This window comes from Pan troglodytes, chromosome 19 (assembly GCF_028858775.2).
Source record: "Pan troglodytes isolate AG18354 chromosome 19, NHGRI_mPanTro3-v2.0_pri, whole genome shotgun sequence".
NCBI classification, from domain to species: Eukaryota; Metazoa; Chordata; class Mammalia; order Primates; family Hominidae; genus Pan; species Pan troglodytes.
In genome coordinates, this window is record NC_072417.2 from 72,313,688 (window position 1) to 72,331,027 (window position 17,340).

The 17,340-nt window shown below is 43.2% G+C and overlaps 1 protein-coding gene across 2 annotated transcripts in view; it reads left to right on the plus strand.

Moving 5' to 3' along the window:
* PRR11 (proline rich 11) overlaps positions 1–14,226 on the plus strand; it is a 51,332-nt gene extending 37,106 nt beyond the window's left edge. Inside the window, exons 5-10 of one of the 2 annotated variants that reach the window (XM_001172831.8) lie at positions 717–959; positions 1,986–2,084; positions 2,560–2,672; positions 4,763–4,822; positions 4,912–5,008; positions 9,108–14,226. In XM_001172831.8, coding sequence (XP_001172831.1) covers positions 717–959; positions 1,986–2,084; positions 2,560–2,672; positions 4,763–4,822; positions 4,912–5,008; positions 9,108–9,176 — 681 coding nt within the window. In that variant the 3' untranslated portion in view covers positions 9,177–14,226. The remainder of the gene's footprint in view (positions 1–716; positions 960–1,985; positions 2,085–2,559; positions 2,673–4,762; positions 4,823–4,911; positions 5,009–9,107) is intronic. The other variant, XM_063799075.1, reaches the window with a different exon arrangement.
* Positions 14,227–17,340: the final 3,114 nt, after the last annotated feature.

The following is a 17,340-nucleotide window of genomic DNA, read 5'->3' on the forward strand; positions in this document are numbered from 1 at the left end:
ACATTCTGATGTTCTGGATGTTAAGACTTCAACATATGAATTCTGGGACACAATTCAGTCCACAGTAGTCATGTTCCAGATCCTTTGCTTTATCAGTTTCTTGAAAGTACTATATTCTTGGCTGTATTAAGTATTTTTTTCCTCTGCAAGGAACTCTTCCCCTAGTCCTTATCTCCCTTCGTCTGCTAAGTCTCAATTTATTCTCGAGATCATGGCTAAATATCACTTCCCAAGCCTCCAGCTGTTCATGCTCATAGCACACTTCGTTGCTCTTATTGAAGTATTGTTTTGTTTCAAGTGTGTTTGTGCATGTTTGTTTGAGATGAGATCTCACTATGTTGTCCAGGCTGGTCTCGAACTCCTGGGCTCAAGCAATTCGCTGGATTCAGCCTTCCAAAGTGCTGGGATTACAGGTGTGCACCACCATTCCTGGCCTTCTGTGCATGTTTAATGTCTGTCTTCTGTCACCGAACTGTCAGCTCCATGAGGTGACACACAGGGCTCACATTGTACCTATAGTGCCTGGCATATAGCACATACAAAATAAACAAATGAATGAAATGAAGAAACTTATGATTATAAATGAGAAAATATCAGGAAGCACATGGTACACTGAGAAAGCATTCAATACATGGTAGCTATTATTTTGATGACTCTCACCCTCAAGAATCAAATTAACTTGTTATGTATTTGCCAAATGTGATGTCTTCTTCCAGACTATCTCAGAAAGTTCTTCCTGTCCAAGCTGTGGTCAAACATGTCACATGAGTGGTAAACTTACAAATGTGCCTGCCTGCGTTCTGATCACCCCTGGAGACTCCAAAGCTGTGCTTCCTCCCACACTGCCACAGCCAGCCAGCCATCTTCCTCCTCCTCCTCCACCTCCCCCTCTGCCACCTCCTCCACCACCACTAGCACCTGTGTTGCTCAGAAAACCCAGTCTCGCTAAAGCACTTCAGGTAGGTAACAATCTAGTAATGATATGTTTTGATATGTTTTGGTGAGTGTGTAATATAGGAGTAAAGCCAAGTGGCCTTTTAAGGCCAGGCTAATCAGGGCTTGGGCCAGAAGGCTATATTTTGTTCTGATTCTGTATCTTAATTGTTGTGTTTTTAAAATCTCAGTTCCTGAGAAATTCCTAGAAGCTGGATTGAGAAATGAAAGTGATGTGTGTGAAACCCAGTAGAGTGGAAGATTCCTATTCGCTTCTCAGCATGGCTTTTTCCTAGGGAAGAAAACCTCCCTAGGAAACCAAATTTAGAATAGAAGATTGCTTAGAGAGTAAAGTCAGAACAAAGAGTTAGTGGATTCCAAAGTTTCATATCATTAGGCTGGAGAACCAATCTCTATTTCAGTTACTTATTTACCAAGGGGACCAGACAATTTGTGAATCACTAAGACAGGCATGACCCTGTTTTAAAATCTGCTGAATTTTCACTATGGATAATTTGGTTTAATGTAGCTGAATTAAATCCAGAGTCTTCCCAATCCACACACACACACACACACACACATACACACACACACACACACAAAACAAAACCTGGAGCCTATTGTTATATTTGCCCTAATTATACCTCTCTGATTGTATACATTCTTGTTCTGTGGAAACTGAGTCATCTTTCTAGGTAATTCAAGCAAAACTTCACTTTAACCCGATTAACTCCTTCAACTCTTGTCTTATTATAATGACTCCCGGGGAAGATGCAATATTGCAGGAAACTAGTCCATCTCTTATTTGTTAGCAAAGTCTTAGCTTATAAAAACAAAATTGCGGGGTGGGGGAAGCCTTACATTTTGATGAATGCTTTTCAATGGGTGATAAAAATAGGATTATTCTTGGTTGAGTAGAAAGAATATGACAGGTTCCTAGGGTAGATAAGAGTTACCTCTTAACTCTGAGTCTTTAAAAACTAGATTTGGATTTGCATTTCACCAGTTGTGCTGGTTCCAATTTGAATTCTAACCTTACCATGTATTTTAAGGCTGGACCATTAAAAAAAGATGGACCCATGCAGATAACAGTTAAAGATCTGCTGACTGTAAAATTAAAGAAGACACAGAGTTTAGATGAAAGGAGGAAGGTAAGATGTCATTGACCACATACATGCTCTTTTTGCTTTTAACAATATAGGCTCATGCCTATAATCCCAGCACTTTGGGAGACCAAGGTGGGAGGATCACCTGAGCCCAGGAGTTCAGGACCAGCCTGGGGAATATGGCAAGACCTCATCTCAATTTGTATACAATTGGGGTCGGGGGTGCTGGAGGGAGAAGTCATTTCATTTCAAGTTAAGTTTTTGATGTTTTTATTTTAGTAGTTTTGGATTTCCCAACAAAATGTATATATTAGGAAATGATTTAATTAGGCAATTTTATCTTCCAACCCTTAGTCTGAAGAGGTAGAGACATCCTTTGAAGCTCTGGAATAAAAATTGGGTAGAATACTGGATATATCTTACACAAACTCAGCACTCAGATATTTGCCGTTTTTGCATGTTTACATTTTGAGTGATATTTTAAAATTTGTTTTAATAATGTCTCATTTTATAATTAAAGCTTATACCATCGCCGAAAGCACGGAATCCACTAGTTACTGTCTCTGACTTGCAGCATGTTACCCTGAAACCTAACTCCAAAGTGTTATCGACTCGAGTTACAAACGTCTTAATGTAAGGAACTGCACAGTGCTATGCTCTACTACTACTTAAAAGAATGATATTGTTGTACAAAGGCCTAAAGAAAAGGAAAAAAAGATTTTTTGTGTGTATTTCTAATGTTAAAAGTTATATATGCTCATTATAGAAAAACTGAAATCTACAGAAAAGTTTAAAAAAGAAAACAAAAATTATCTAAATAATCCTATCATTGGAGATAGCCACTGTTAACATACTGCTGTTTATCATTCTAGTCTTTTTCTGGGCATATGGTTTATTGCCCCATTTAAAGATGCTGTTTATTATAAGATATGGCATTGATTTAATAACAGATTTTGGGAGAAAAAGATATACTATCAAGAATTTTAGGCTGGGAGTGGTGGGTTATGTCTGTAATCCCACCACTTTGGGAAGCCGAAGTAGGAGGATTGCTTGAGGCCAGGAGTTTAAGACCAGCCTGGGCAACATAGTGAGAGCCCCATCTCTAAAAAAACTAATTAAATTAAAAATTAGCCAGATGCAGTGGTGTGTGCCTGTAGTCCCAGCTACTTGGGAGGCTGAAGAAAGAGGATCACTTGAGCCCAGGAGATCAAGGCTGCAGTAAGAAGTGATTGTGCCACTGTACTCCAGCCTGGACAACAGAGAGAGACTCCATCTCAAAAAAAAAAAAAAATCATAACCTAAATGTTTCAAAACAGGATTTTATCTATGAAATTTACATACAATTAACTGCATATTTTGAAGATGTCAAAATGACACTTTAAGTTAATTTTCAAAAAGATAGGAAGAGTTCATGATATACTGAATGGGAAAAACTATATCTACAATATGATTATACACAGACAGATACACACATATACCATATTTGCTTGATTCCAAGACATACTAGTTTTCATATTATATAATTTCTGAAAGCAACCTGTTTTATTTATTTTTTGTATTTTTTTATTTTTTGAGATGGAGTCTTGCTCTGTCGCCCAGACTGGAGTGCAGTGATGCAATATCGGCTCACAGCAACCTCCACCTCCTGGGTTCCAGCAATTCTCCTGCTTCAGCCTCCTGAGTAGCAGGGATTACAGGCGTGTGCCACAGTGCTGGCTAATTTTTGTATGTTTTAATAGAGACGGGGTTTCACTATGTTGGCCAGGGTGGTCTCAAACTCCTGACCTCAAATGACCCACCCCCCTCGGCTTCCTAAAGTGCTGGGATTTCAGGGGTGAGCCACTGCGCCTGACTTAGGCTATGACATTTAATTTCTGTAAGTCTTCAGTGGACATCCTTGCCTATCAACTCTGTACATGGCTAAGTTTTTCCCTAGGATGGATTCTTACACATGTAACTCCTGGGTCAAGAAGTATTACATATTGGAATGGCTATATCATCTTATGTTCCCATCGGCATCTACTGCTATTTTTTTTCTTTTTTTCTTTTTTTGAGAAGGAGCTCTGTCACCCAGGCTGGAGTAGTGGCGCAAGCTCGGCTCACTACAACCTCCGCCTCCCAGGTTCAAGCAATTCTCTGCCTCAGCCTCCCGAGTAGCTGGGATTACAGGCACCCGCCACCACGCCCAGCTAATTTTCGTATTTTTAGTAGAGATGGGGTTTCACCATCTTGGCCAGGCTGGTCATGAACTCCTGACCTCGTGATCCATCTGCCTCAGCCTCCTAAAGTGCTGGGATTACAGGCATGAGCCACCGCACCCTGCTTCTACTGCTATTTTTTAATGTAACACATAGAACTACTTTCTAGGATGTTGCCTATAGAAATGATTGCTTTCCTTTGGGAAAAAAAATAATAAAATCTGGCAAGTTCTAATTTTTATTTTTTTTTGGAGACAGAGTCTTGCTCTATTGCCCAGGCTGGAGTGCAGTGGTGCAATCTTGGCTCACTGCAAGCGCTGCCTTCCGGGTTCACGCCATTCTTCTACCTCAGCCTCCCGAGTAGCTGGGACTACAGGCGCCCACCACCACACCTGGCTAATTTTTTGTATTTTTAATAGAGACGAGGTTTCACCGTGTTAGCAAGGATGGTCTTGATCTCCTGACCTTGTGATCCACCTGCCTCAGCCTCCCAAAGTTCTAATTTTTATATCTTTGTTTTATCAGCACTCCTGGAAAAAGTCAGATGGATCTGCGGAAACTGCTTAGAAAAGTCGATGTAGAGAGGTAATACACTCTCATATCTTTATGCCTTCTACGTCCATTTTTAAAGTTGCCATAAAACACAGCTACTGTTATTTTCAATACCTTTGCAGGAGCCCAGGTGGAACCCCTCTTATCAATAAAGAAAATATGGAAACAGGAACAGGACTGACTCCAGTGATGACGCAGGCCTTAAGGAGAAAGTTTCAGGTAACCCTTTAGGAAAAGAATATTGGTTCCTTTGCTTGAAAATAATTTGGCCTGGTGTGGTGGCTCATGACTGTAATCCTAACACTTTGGGAGGCTGAGGTGGGGAGATTGCTTGAGCCTAGCAGTTCAAGATGGGCAACATGGTGAAACTCTGTCTCTACAAAAAATACAAAAAATTAGCCAGGCGTGGTGGTGCATGCCTGTAGTTCCAGCTACTTGGGAAGCTGTGTTGGAGGATCACTTGAGCCCAGGAGGTCAAGGCTGCAGTGAGCTGTGATTGCACCACTGCACTCCAGTCTGGGTGACAAAGCAAGACCCTGTCTCAAATAAATAATCATAATCATAATTTATGATCATAATTTAAAGCAGCTTTCTTAGTAACAATAATTTTTAAATGGTACCATATTTTGCAAAGTATTTTCATATTTAGGCTTCATAAAATTCTATAAAATACAGGTAGGATTGGCCGGGCACAGTGAGTGGCTCATGCCTGTAATCTCAGCACTTTGGGAGGCCGAGGTGGGCAGATCACATGAGGCCAGGAGTTTGAGACCAGCGTGGCCAACATGACAAAACCCTGTCTTCACTAAAAAAATACAAAAATGGCTGGGCGCGGTGGCTCACGCCTGTAATCCCAGCACTTTGGAAGGCCGAGGCAGGTGAATCATGAGCTCAAGAGTTTGAGACCAGCCTGACCAACATGGTGAAACCCCGTCTCTACCCCAAATACAAAAATTAGCAAGGTGTGGTGGCGGATGCCTGTAGTCCCAGCTACTCGGGAGGCTGAGGCAGGAGAATCACTTGAACCTGGGAGGCAGAGGTTGCAGTCAGCCAAGATTGTGCCACTGAACTCCAGCCTGGGTGACAGAGCGAGACTTAGTCTCAAAAAAAAAAAAATTAGCCATGTATGGTGACTCGTGCCTGTAATCCCAGCTACTTGGGTGGCTAAGGCATGAGAATCGCTTGAACCCAGGAGACGGAGGTTGCAGTGAGCCAAGACTGCACCACTGCACTCCAGCCTGGGTGACGGAGTGAGACCCTGTCTCAAAAAAAGAAAAAAAAGAACTATAGGTAGGATTATCATGTCTATCTGTAAATGTCTGATTTTATTAATCCCTTTAGTACATATTTTTAGTAAATATTTTGTTTTTGTTTTTTTTTTTTTTGAGACGGAGTCTTGCTCTGTCTCCCAGGTTGGAGTGCAGTGGCGCAATCTCGGCTCACTGCAAGCTCCGCCTCCCGGGTTCACGCCATTCTCCTGCCTCAGCCTCCCAAGTAGCTGGGACTACAGGCGCCCGCCAACACGCCCGGCTAATTTTTTGTATTTTTAGTAGAAACGGGGTTTCACCGTGTTAGCCAAGATGGTCTCGATCTCCTGACCTCGTGATCCGCCCGTCTCGGCCTCCCAAAGTGCTAGGATTACAGGCGTGAGCCACCGCGCCCGGCCCATATTTTTAGTAAATATTTACTAAGCACTTCCTATATGCCCAGCAGTGTGTTGAAGTACTGGGAATATAGTGGTAAGCAAAAACAGATACAGATTACTGTCTTGAAGCTTTCAGTCTAGTGGGGAAAATAGGCATTCATCAAATAATCCCATATTTGTATAATATCACATGGCAGTATGTGCTGTGAAGGAAAGGAATGAGGTTCTGTGGGAACCCAGAGAGGAACTTGATCTAGCCTGGATGATCTAGGAGGGACTCCCTTAGGAAGTGATGATGCTTGAGGTGAGAGTCGAAGAAGGAAGAGGCATTTACTGGATAGGGTAACTGTGGGGTGGGTCCACCATGAGTGTCAGGAAGGAGAGAGTTCCAGGCAAAAAGAACAACATTCGTAAGAGTTCCATGGGGTGAGGGATCATGGCCTATTCAAGGAACTGAGAAGTGACCAGTGTGGCTGTAACACAGAGAGGGAGCCCAATGGTGGTGAAAGACAGGGATGGAGATGTAGTTAGGAGTCAGACCCTGCAGAGTTGAAAGGAAAAGGTCTTGAGAGCTTTCTTTGTCACATTCATATACAACCACATACCCAACCCAGTAGATCAGCTGGCCCTGGTGTGACTTCTTCCAAACCCTGTTGATCTTAGTCATCTCCCTAATTGCCTCTATCATTAGATCTGTGAAGAACAGCCATCCGTCGGCTGCCCCTGCTGGAGTGCTGGAACACAGGGCTGCTGGCATCTTTGGCTTTGAAGTTTATAGTTCGTTCTCTCTCTGGATGCAGGGACGTAGCAGACTCCACTGCTGACACTTTCCACCCCAATATTGTCTTCCTTTTGTTCCGTGTTTGAGAATCAGTGCTTTTTGTGGGACAATATAATTTCTCTCTTACCAATCAACTTGGTCCTACTGGGCACTATACAGCTTTCTGTGTAGTGGAGATGTGACCAGGTTCTTCTTTCCTCCTCTTAGAGCATGCTACCCCTAATCAAGTTCCTTGGTGATACCCAAAATTGTGAAGGGCAGGAGCAAAGGGACGAGGCCTCACAGGTCTTAGCCCCTTGCTTTTTCTGTTTAGCTCTAAGATCCTTGTTGTCACTGCCCCCACTTCATAGCAGGTACAGTGAGTTGAGAACTCTGGAAATGGATAAACGATAATAAATTGTAAAGCCACATATTGAACAACAACAAAAATCACAGATAAGACCTATGGCATATGTTGTGCTGCCAAAATCTACTCAGGAGGAGGATGTCTAGTTAAAATTGTTGTTAGATATAGATGACTTATCCCACCCAACCCTTAGGCTTCTTTTTTTCTTAAACTGTGAAGCAACTGTATCAGGTTTTGCATTGGCTTCAGGTATCAGAAATCTGACTATAGTGGTTTAATCAAATAGGGACATGGCAGAGTGTAGTGGCTCATACCTGTAATCCCAGTGCTTTGGGAGGCTAAGGCCGGAAAGTCGCTTGAGGCCAGGAGTTTGAAACCATCCTCGGCGATATAGCAAGACTCTGCCTTGACAAATAAATAAATAAATTAGGACTTTTTTTTTTTTAATATATACAACTAACTCATTTATTTTATTTTTTTTTTTTTTTTTTTGAGACGGAGTCTCGCTCTGTCGCCCAGGCTGGAGTACAATGGCGCAATCTTGGCTCGCTGCAAGCTCTGCCTCCTGGGTTCACACCATTCTCCTGCCTCAGCCTCTCGAATAGCTGGGACTACAGGCGCCCGCCACCACGCCCGGCTAATTTTTTTGTATTTTTAGTAGAGACAGGGTTTCACCGTGTTAGCCAGGATGGTCTCGATCTCCTGACCTTGTGATCCACCTGCCTCGGCCTCCCAAAGTGCTGGGATTACAGGCGTGAGCCACCGGGCCCAGACTGTTTTTTTAAAATTTATAGACGAAGTCTCACTATATCTCCCAGGCTGGTCTCAAACTCCTGGGCTCAAGTGATCCTCTTGTCTCGGCCTCCCAAAGTGCTGGGATTACAGGCGTGAGCCACTGTCCTCGGCCCACAACTATCTTTTTTTTTTTAATTTATTTTTTATTTCAATACGTTTTTGGGGAACATAAAGTGTTTGGTTACACGAATTAGTTCTTTAGTGGTGATTTCTGAGATTTTGGCACACCCATCACCCAGCCAGTGTACACTGTTCCCAATGTATAGTCTTTTATCCCTCACCCCACCCCACCCTTTCCCCCAAGTCCCCAAAGTCCACTGTATCATTCTTATGCCTTTGCATCCTCATAGCTTAGCTCCCGGACTTATTTTTTTAATTTAAATATTTCTTTGGGCAGTAGGAAGTCCACAACTATAATACAGTGGCTTCACCATATAATCACTGTTCTTCCATCCTTAATGTGTGGTTTTTATCCTCTTAATACAAAATGGCTACATTTCCTGAAGCCTCATGTCCACATTCTAGGCAAGAGAAGGAGAAAGGCAAATGTTAATTAAGCTATGCCTCATTTCTTCAAAGAAGCCCTATCCAGGAACTTCTGATTGCATCAGGGAAACTGGGAAAAGTGGTTTTTACAATCTGAATGCAGTGTTGCCATGCAAAAATTCTGGGTTCTGTTGAGAAAGAAGGAGAGTTGTACTTATCACAGGAATATAATTGATATTATAATTGGGACTTTTTTTTTTTATAGCTGGCTCACCCTAGAAGCCCAACTCCAACTCTGCCACTTTCTACAAGCAGCTTTGATGAACAAAACTGATGCCAACTCTGCCTCACTCCATGAGATGATCCATAACAAATACAGATAAAAACACCCAGCTGGGTGCAGTGGCTCACACCTGTAATCCCAGCACTTTGGGAGGCTGAGGCAGGTGGATCACCTGAGGTCAGGAGTTTGAGACCAGCCTGGCCAACATGGTGAAACTCCTTCTCCACTAAAAATACAGAAATTAGCTGGGCATAGTGGTGGGTGCCTGTAATCCCAGCTATGCGGGAGGCTAAGGCAGGAGAATTGCTTGAACCCAAGAGGCAGAGGTTGCAGTGAGCCAAGATCGCGTCATTGCACTCCAGCCTGAGCAACAAGAGCGAAACAAAAACAAACAAACAAACAAACAAAACCCACCCAAATCCTTTTTTTTAATGTAGTAGGGTTTATATAGATATACTAATATAATTGCATTTGGAGAATTAGAGTAAGTATGGAGCCCACACATACTGTGATATAAAGTGTATATACAGATATTTGGATATTTTCTAGTTTGCATGATGATTAAGAGAACCAGATGGGAAAATACAATCTCCAAAGTGATGTTTATCCTGGAATTACCCAATTTAGATTAGAGAGGTTGTTCAAATTTAACTAGATAACTCTAGTTTGTACTGTATAGGTGCAGTTATGACAGTAAAAAAATAGCCTCTTGGCTCATCCCTGTAATCCCAGCACTTTGGGAGGCCAAGGTGGGAGGATTGCTTGAGCCCAGGAATTCAAGACTAGCCTGGGCAACATAATACAGGGAGACCCCGTCTCTATTAAAAATACAAAAATCAGCCAGCTGTGGTGACACATGCCTATAGTCCCAGCTACTTAGGAAGCTGAGAAGGGAGGATCACTTGAGGCTGTAGTGCACTATAATTATGCCTGTGAATAGCCACTCTACTCCAGCCTGGGCAACATAGCAAGACCCCATCTCTAAAAATTAAAAAAAAAATTTAAATTAGAATCTCATTTCTAGCATCTTAGGTAGGTACTTATATCTGGCTTACAGAAGTCTAAGGTATTCCTTATTTTTATATCTGCTGTCCACATTTATACAGCTACATAAAAATTTTATGACAACTTCAACATGAACCTTATATTTTCGACAATGCCTTGCCAAGGAATCTCTGAAGTCCATAGCAGGTCACTGTGAGACCTAGTTCCCTGTTGTCACTGACCTATGTAATCAAAGACAGTAATACAGCCTGGGAAACATAGCGAGACCCTGTCTCTATCAAAAATTTAAAATTATCCAGGCATGGTGACGCACACCTGTAGTCTAAGTGTCCAAGTTACTTGTGAAGCTGAGGTGGGAGGATCACTTGAGCCCAAGAGTTTGAAGCTATGGTGAGCTATGATTGTTCCACTATACTCCAGCATTGGCAACAGAGCAAGAACTCATCTCTAAAAAGTAAAAAGCAACTCCCCAGAAAGACTGTATTTCTACAGATAAATATTGCATTGAGATGCCAAATAGAGTGTTGTTGTAAAGTCACCAGACTAGAAAGCAGACCTGGGGACAGTGTTTACCACCTAAGAGGCAGTCCTGTTTTTGAGACCCACATCTATATATAGAGATTTTTGTTTGTTTGTTTGTTTGTTTGTTTTGTTTTGAGATGAAGTCTCACTCTGTCACCCAGGCTGGAGTGCAGTGGCGCAATCTTGGCTCACTGCAACCTCCACCTCCCAGGTTCAAGCAATTCTCCTGCCTCAGCCTCCCGAGTAGCTGGGATTACAGGTGCACACTGCCACACCTGACGAATTTTTGTATTTCTAGTAAAGATGGGGTTTCACTATGTTGGCCAGGCTGGTCTTGAACTCCTCACCTCAGGTGATCCACCCATCTCAGCCTCCCAAAGTGCTGAGATTACAGGCGTGAGCCACCACGCCCGGCCAGAGATCCCCATCTATATTTATAACACATTTATGGATGAAAATTAAACAGGTGTCCGGGTGCGGTTGCTCATGCCTGTAATCCGAGCACTTGTGGAGGCCGAGGCAGGCGGATTACTTGAGGTCAGGACTTCGAAACCAGCCTGGCCAACATGGTGAAATCCCATCTCTACTAAAAATACAAAATTAGCCAGGTGTGGTGTCACGCACCTGTAGTCCCAGTTACTTGAACCTGGGAGGCAGAGGTTGCAGTGAGCCGAGATTGCAACACTGCCACTCCAGCCTGGGTGACAGAGCAAGAGACCCTGTCTCAAAAAAAAAAAAAAAAAAATTAAATGGGTAGTGACGTTAAGAGATATATATCAGCTTCTAGTAAAAGTTTTTTTTAAAACCTGCTAGCTACATTTACATTATGTAAAAATAAAGGGAATAATCACTGAGAATAAAGCAGTTGAGTATTTATAACAATAATATTTTATGGGGCGCTTATAATGTTTATAATATTGTAAACCACTGTGTACTCTATTCATTTAATGCCAAATGACTTGACCATTCTTGTGGGATAAGAGATCATTAAAAAAATGCTAGGGCCGGGCACCATGGCTCACGCCTGTAATCCCAGAACTTTAGGAGGCCAAGGCAGGTGGATGACTTGAGCTCAGGAGTTTGAGACCAGCCTGGGCAACATGATGAAAACTCCGTCTCTACCAAAAATCAAAAGAATTAGCCAGGTGTGATGTTGTGCGCCTGTAGTCCCAGCTACTTGTGAGGCTGAGGTGGGAGGATGGTTTGGGCCCCGGAGGTAGAGGTTGCAGTGAGCTGAGATTGTGCCACTGTATTCCATCCTGGGCAACAGAGCCAGACCCTGCCTCAAAAAAAAAAAAAAAAAAAGGCCTGGCACAGTGGCTCACGCCTGTAATCCCAGCACTTTGGGAGGCTGAGGCAGGCAAATCACTTGAGGTCAGACGTTTGAGACCAGCCTGGCCAACATGGTGAAACCCCGTCTCTACCAAAAATAAAAATAAAAATTATCCAGGCGTGGTGGCATGTGCCTATAGCCCCAGCTACTCAGGAAGCTAAAGCACGAGAATTATGTGCATCCTGGAGGTGAAGGTTGCAGTGAGCCAAGATCACACCACTCCACTCCAGTCTGGACAACAGAGTGAGAGCCTGTGTCAAAAAAAAAAAAAAGAAGAAAAGAAAAATGCTTTATGGCCCAGTGCAGTGGCTCACACCTATAATCCTAGCACTTTGGGAGGCTAAGGCAGGAGGATTGCTTGAGGCCAAGAGTTCAAAACAAGCCTGGGCAACACTGCAAGACCCCAACTCTACAAAAAACGAAAAATTAGCCGGGAGCGGTGATGTGTGCCTGTAGTCCCAGCTACTCAGGAGACTGAGGTGGGAGAATCACTTGAGCCTGGGAGGTTGAGGCTGCAGTGAGCTGTGTTTATACCACTGCACTCCAGCCTGCTGGGTAACAGAGCAAGACTCCATCTCAAAAAGAAAAGAAAAAATGCTTTGCTACATAATGAGGCCAGGCAAAAAAAAAAAGTCCTGTGGAAATCATATAGACAAACATTTGCAAAGCTGCTACTGCCATTGTACCAGTGTTAAAATGTGTTCTACCTTGCATCTTTTACTGATTTTTATGACAGATTTTATATTGTAACCATTTGAGAACTCTGTAAGTGCTATGGCTTCCTTAAACTATGATTTATCATATGCTCCCGGTGTTTACTTTGAGACTGAATGGCAACCAGAGAATGTAAACAACCAAGGTGCATCTGGTTATGTTTTAAAATAAAGATTAATAAAAGTTTTGGTTTTTCTCTTTCTAACCTTTTTTTTAAACTAGAAATATAATACCTATAGAAAAGTAAATGTTGGCCGGGTGCGGTGGCTCATGCCTATAATCCCAGCACTTTGGGAGGCCGAGGCAGGCAGATCACCTGAGGTCAAGAGTTCGAGACCAGTCTGGCCAACATGGTGAAACCCTGTCTCTACTAAAAATATAAAAATTAGCCGGGCGTAGTGGCAGACACCTGTAATCCCAGCTACTGGGAAGGCTGAGCCAGAATGGCTTGAACCTGGGAGGCAGAGGTTGCAGTGAGCCGAGATCGCCCCATTGCACTCCAGCTTGAGCAACAAGAGTGAAACTGTCTCAAAAAAAAAAAAAAAAAGTATATGTTAAGTATAGAAAAATATATAAATTAAAAAATTATAGGCTTGGGGGCCAGGCACAGTGGCTCACACCTGTAATCCCAGCACTTTGGGAGGCCGAGGTGGGTGTATCACTTGAGGTCAGGAGTTTGAGACCAGCCTGGCCAACATGGTGAAACCCCGTCTCTACCAAAAAAAATATATAAAAATTATCTGGGTGTGGTGGCATGTGCCTATAGTCCCAGCTTCTCAGAAGACTGAGGCGCGAGAATCACTTGAACGATGGAAGTGGAGGTTGCAGTTTGCTGAGATCACACCACTGCACTACAGTCTGGGCAACAGAGTGAGACCTTGTCTCAAAAAAAAAAAGAAAGAAAAAGAAAAATGCTTTATGGCCCAGTGCAGTGGCTCACACCTATAATCCTAGCACTTTGGGAGGCTAAGGCAGGAGGTTCGCTTGAGGCCAAGAGTTCAAAACAAGCCTGGGCAACACTGCAAGACCCCAACTCTACAAAAAAACGAAAAATTAGCCGGGAGCGGTGATGTGTGCCTGTAGTCCCAGCTACTCAGGAGACTGAGGTGGGAGAATCACTTGAGCCTGGGAGGTTGAGGCTGCAGTGAGCTGTGTTTATACCACTGCACTCCAGCCTGCTGGGTAACAGAGCAAGACTCCATCTCAAAAAGAAAAGAAAAAATGCTTTGCTACATAATGAGGCCAGGCAAAAAAAAAGAGTCCTGTGGAAATCATATAGACAAACATTTGCAAAGCTGCTACTGCCATTGTACCAGTGTTAAAATGTGTTCTACCTTGCATCTTTTACTGATTTTTATGACAGATTTTATATTGTAACCATTTGAGAACTCTGTAAGTGCTATGGCTTCCTTAAACTACGATTTATCATATGCTCCCGGTGTTTACTTTGAGACTGAATGGCAACCAGAGAATGTAAACAACCAAGGTGCATCTGGTTATGTTTTAAAATAAAGATTAATAAAAGTTTTGGTTTTTCTCTTTCTAACCTTTTTTTTAAACTAGAAATATAATACCTATAGAAAAGTAAATGTTGGCCGGGTGCGGTGGCTCATGCCTATAATCCCAGCACTTTGGGAGGCCGAGGCAGGCAGATCACCTGAGGTCAAGAGTTCGAGACCAGTCTGGCCAACATGGTGAAACCCTGTCTCTACTAAAAATATAAAAATTAGCCGGGCGTAGTGGCAGACACCTGTAATCCCAGCTACTGGGAAGGCTGAGCCAGAATGGCTTGAACCTGGGAGGCAGAGGTTGCAGTGAGCCGAGATCGCCCCATTGCACTCCAGCTTGAGCAACAAGAGTGAAACTGTCTCAAAAAAAAAAAAAAAAGTATATGTTAAGTATAGAAAAATATATAAATTAAAAAATTATAGGCTTGGGGGCCAGGCACAGTGGCTCACACCTGTAATCCCAGCACTTTGGGAGGCCGAGGTGGGTGTATCACTTGAGGTCAGGAGTTTGAGACCAGCCTGGCCAACATGGTGAAACCCCGTCTCTACCAAAAAAAATATATAAAAATTATCTGGGTGTGGTGGCATGTGCCTATAGTCCCAGCTTCTCAGAAGACTGAGGCGCGAGAATCACTTGAACGATGGAAGTGGAGGTTGCAGTTTGCTGAGATCACACCACTGCACTACAGTCTGGGCAACAGAGTGAGACCTTGTCTCAAAAAAAAAAAGAAAGAAAAAGAAAAATGCTTTATGGCCCAGTGCAGTGGCTCACACCTATAATCCTAGCACTTTGGGAGGCTAAGGCAGGAGGTTCGCTTGAGGCCAAGAGTTCAAAACAAGCCTGGGCAACACTGCAAGACCCCAACTCTACAAAAAAACGAAAAATTAGCCGGGAGCGGTGATGTGTGCCTGTAGTCCCAGCTACTCAGGAGACTGAGGTGGGAGAATCACTTGAGCCTGGGAGGTTGAGGCTGCAGTGAGCTGTGTTTATACCACTGCACTCCAGCCTGCTGGGTAACAGAGCAAGACTCCATCTCAAAAAGAAAAGAAAAAATGCTTTGCTACATAATGAGGCCAGGCAAAAAAAAAGAGTCCTGTGGAAATCATATAGACAAACATTTGCAAAGCTGCTACTGCCATTGTACCAGTGTTAAAATGTGTTCTACCTTGCATCTTTTACTGATTTTTATGACAGATTTTATATTGTAACCATTTGAGAACTCTGTAAGTGCTATGGCTTCCTTAAACTACGATTTATCATATGCTCCCGGTGTTTACTTTGAGACTGAATGGCAACCAGAGAATGTAAACAACCAAGGTGCATCTGGTTATGTTTTAAAATAAAGATTAATAAAAGTTTTGGTTTTTCTCTTTCTAACCTTTTTTTTAAACTAGAAATATAATACCTATAGAAAAGTAAATGTTGGCCGGGTGCGGTGGCTCATGCCTATAATCCCAGCACTTTGGGAGGCCGAGGCAGGCAGATCACCTGAGGTCAAGATTTCGAGACCAGTCTGGCCAACATGGTGAAACCCTGTCTCTACTAAAAATACAAAAATTAGCCAGGCGTAGTGGCAGGCACCTGTAATCCCAGCTACTGGGAAGGCTGAGCCAGAATGGCTTGAACCTGGGAGGCAAAGGTTGCAGTCAGCCGAGATCGCCCCATTGTACTCCAGCTTGAGCAACAAGAGCGAAACTGTCTCAAAAAAAAAAAAAAAAAAGTATATGTTAAGTATAGAAAAATATATAAATTAAAAAATTATAGGCTTGGGGGCCAGGCACAGTGGCTCACACCTGTAATCCCAGCACTTTGGGAGGCTGAGGCGGGAGGATCACTTGAGGCCAAGAGTTTGAAACCAGTCTGGGCAACATTGCAAGACCCTGTCTCTACAAAAAACAAAAAATTAGCCGGGCATGGTGGCATGTGCCTGTAGTCCCAGCTACTCGGGAGACTGAGGTGGGAGAATCACTTGAGTCCAGGAGGTTGAGGCTGCAGCGAGCAGTGTTCATACCACCTGCACTCCAGCCTGCTGGGTGACAGAGCAAGATGCTGTCTCAAAAAAAAAAAAGAAAGAAAGAAAAAAGAAAAATGCTTTGCTATATAATGAAGCCAGGCAGGAAAAAAAAGTCCATATAGATAAACATTTGCAAAGCTGCTACTGCCATTGTACAGTGTTAAAATGTGTTCTACCTTGCATCTTTAAATAAAGATTAATAAAAGTTTTGGTTTTTCCCTTTTTAACCTTTTTTTTAACTAGAAATAATAATACCTATAGAAAAGTATATATTGGCCGGGCGCAGTGGCTCACGCCTGTAATCCCAGCACTTTGGGAGCCCAAGGTGGGTGGATCATGAGGTCAGAAGATCAAGACCATCCTGGCTAACACGGTGAAACCTGGTCTCTACTAAAAATACAAAAAATTAGCCGGGCGTGGTGGCAGGCGCCTGTAGTCCCAGCTACTTGGGAGGCTGAGGCAGGAGAATGGCATGAACCCGGGAGGCGGAGCTTTCAGGGAGCTGAGATCATGCCACTGCACTCCAGCCTGGGCAACAGAGCGAGACTCTGTCTCAAAAAAACAAAAAAGTATATAGTAAGTATAGAAAATATATGAATTAAAAAATCAATGCCGAGCGTGATGGCTCAAACCTATAATCCCAGCACTTTGGGAGGCCGGCGTGGGCAGATCACCTGGGGTTGGAAGTTCGAGACCAGACTGGCTAAAGTGGGGAAACCCCATCTCTACTAAAAATACAAGTTTAGGTGGGCGTGGTGGTACGTGCTTGTAATCCCAGCTACTTGGGAGGCTGAGGCAGAAGAATTGCTTGAGGAGACGGAGACAGAGAATAGGAGATGGAGTTTGCAGTGATCCCAGATAGCACCACTGCACTCCAGCCTGGGTGACAGAGTGAGACTCTGTCTCACAAAAAAAAAAAAAAAAAAAAAAAAAATTTTAGGCCAGAGGCGAGGTGTGGTGGCTGACACCTGTAATCCCAGCACTTTGGGAGGCCGAGGTGGGTGGATGATGTGAGGTCGGGAGTTCGAGACCAGCCTGGCCAACATGGTGAAACACCATCTCTACTAAAAATACAAAAATTAGCCGCCCATGGTGGTGCACCTGTAATCCCAGCTCCT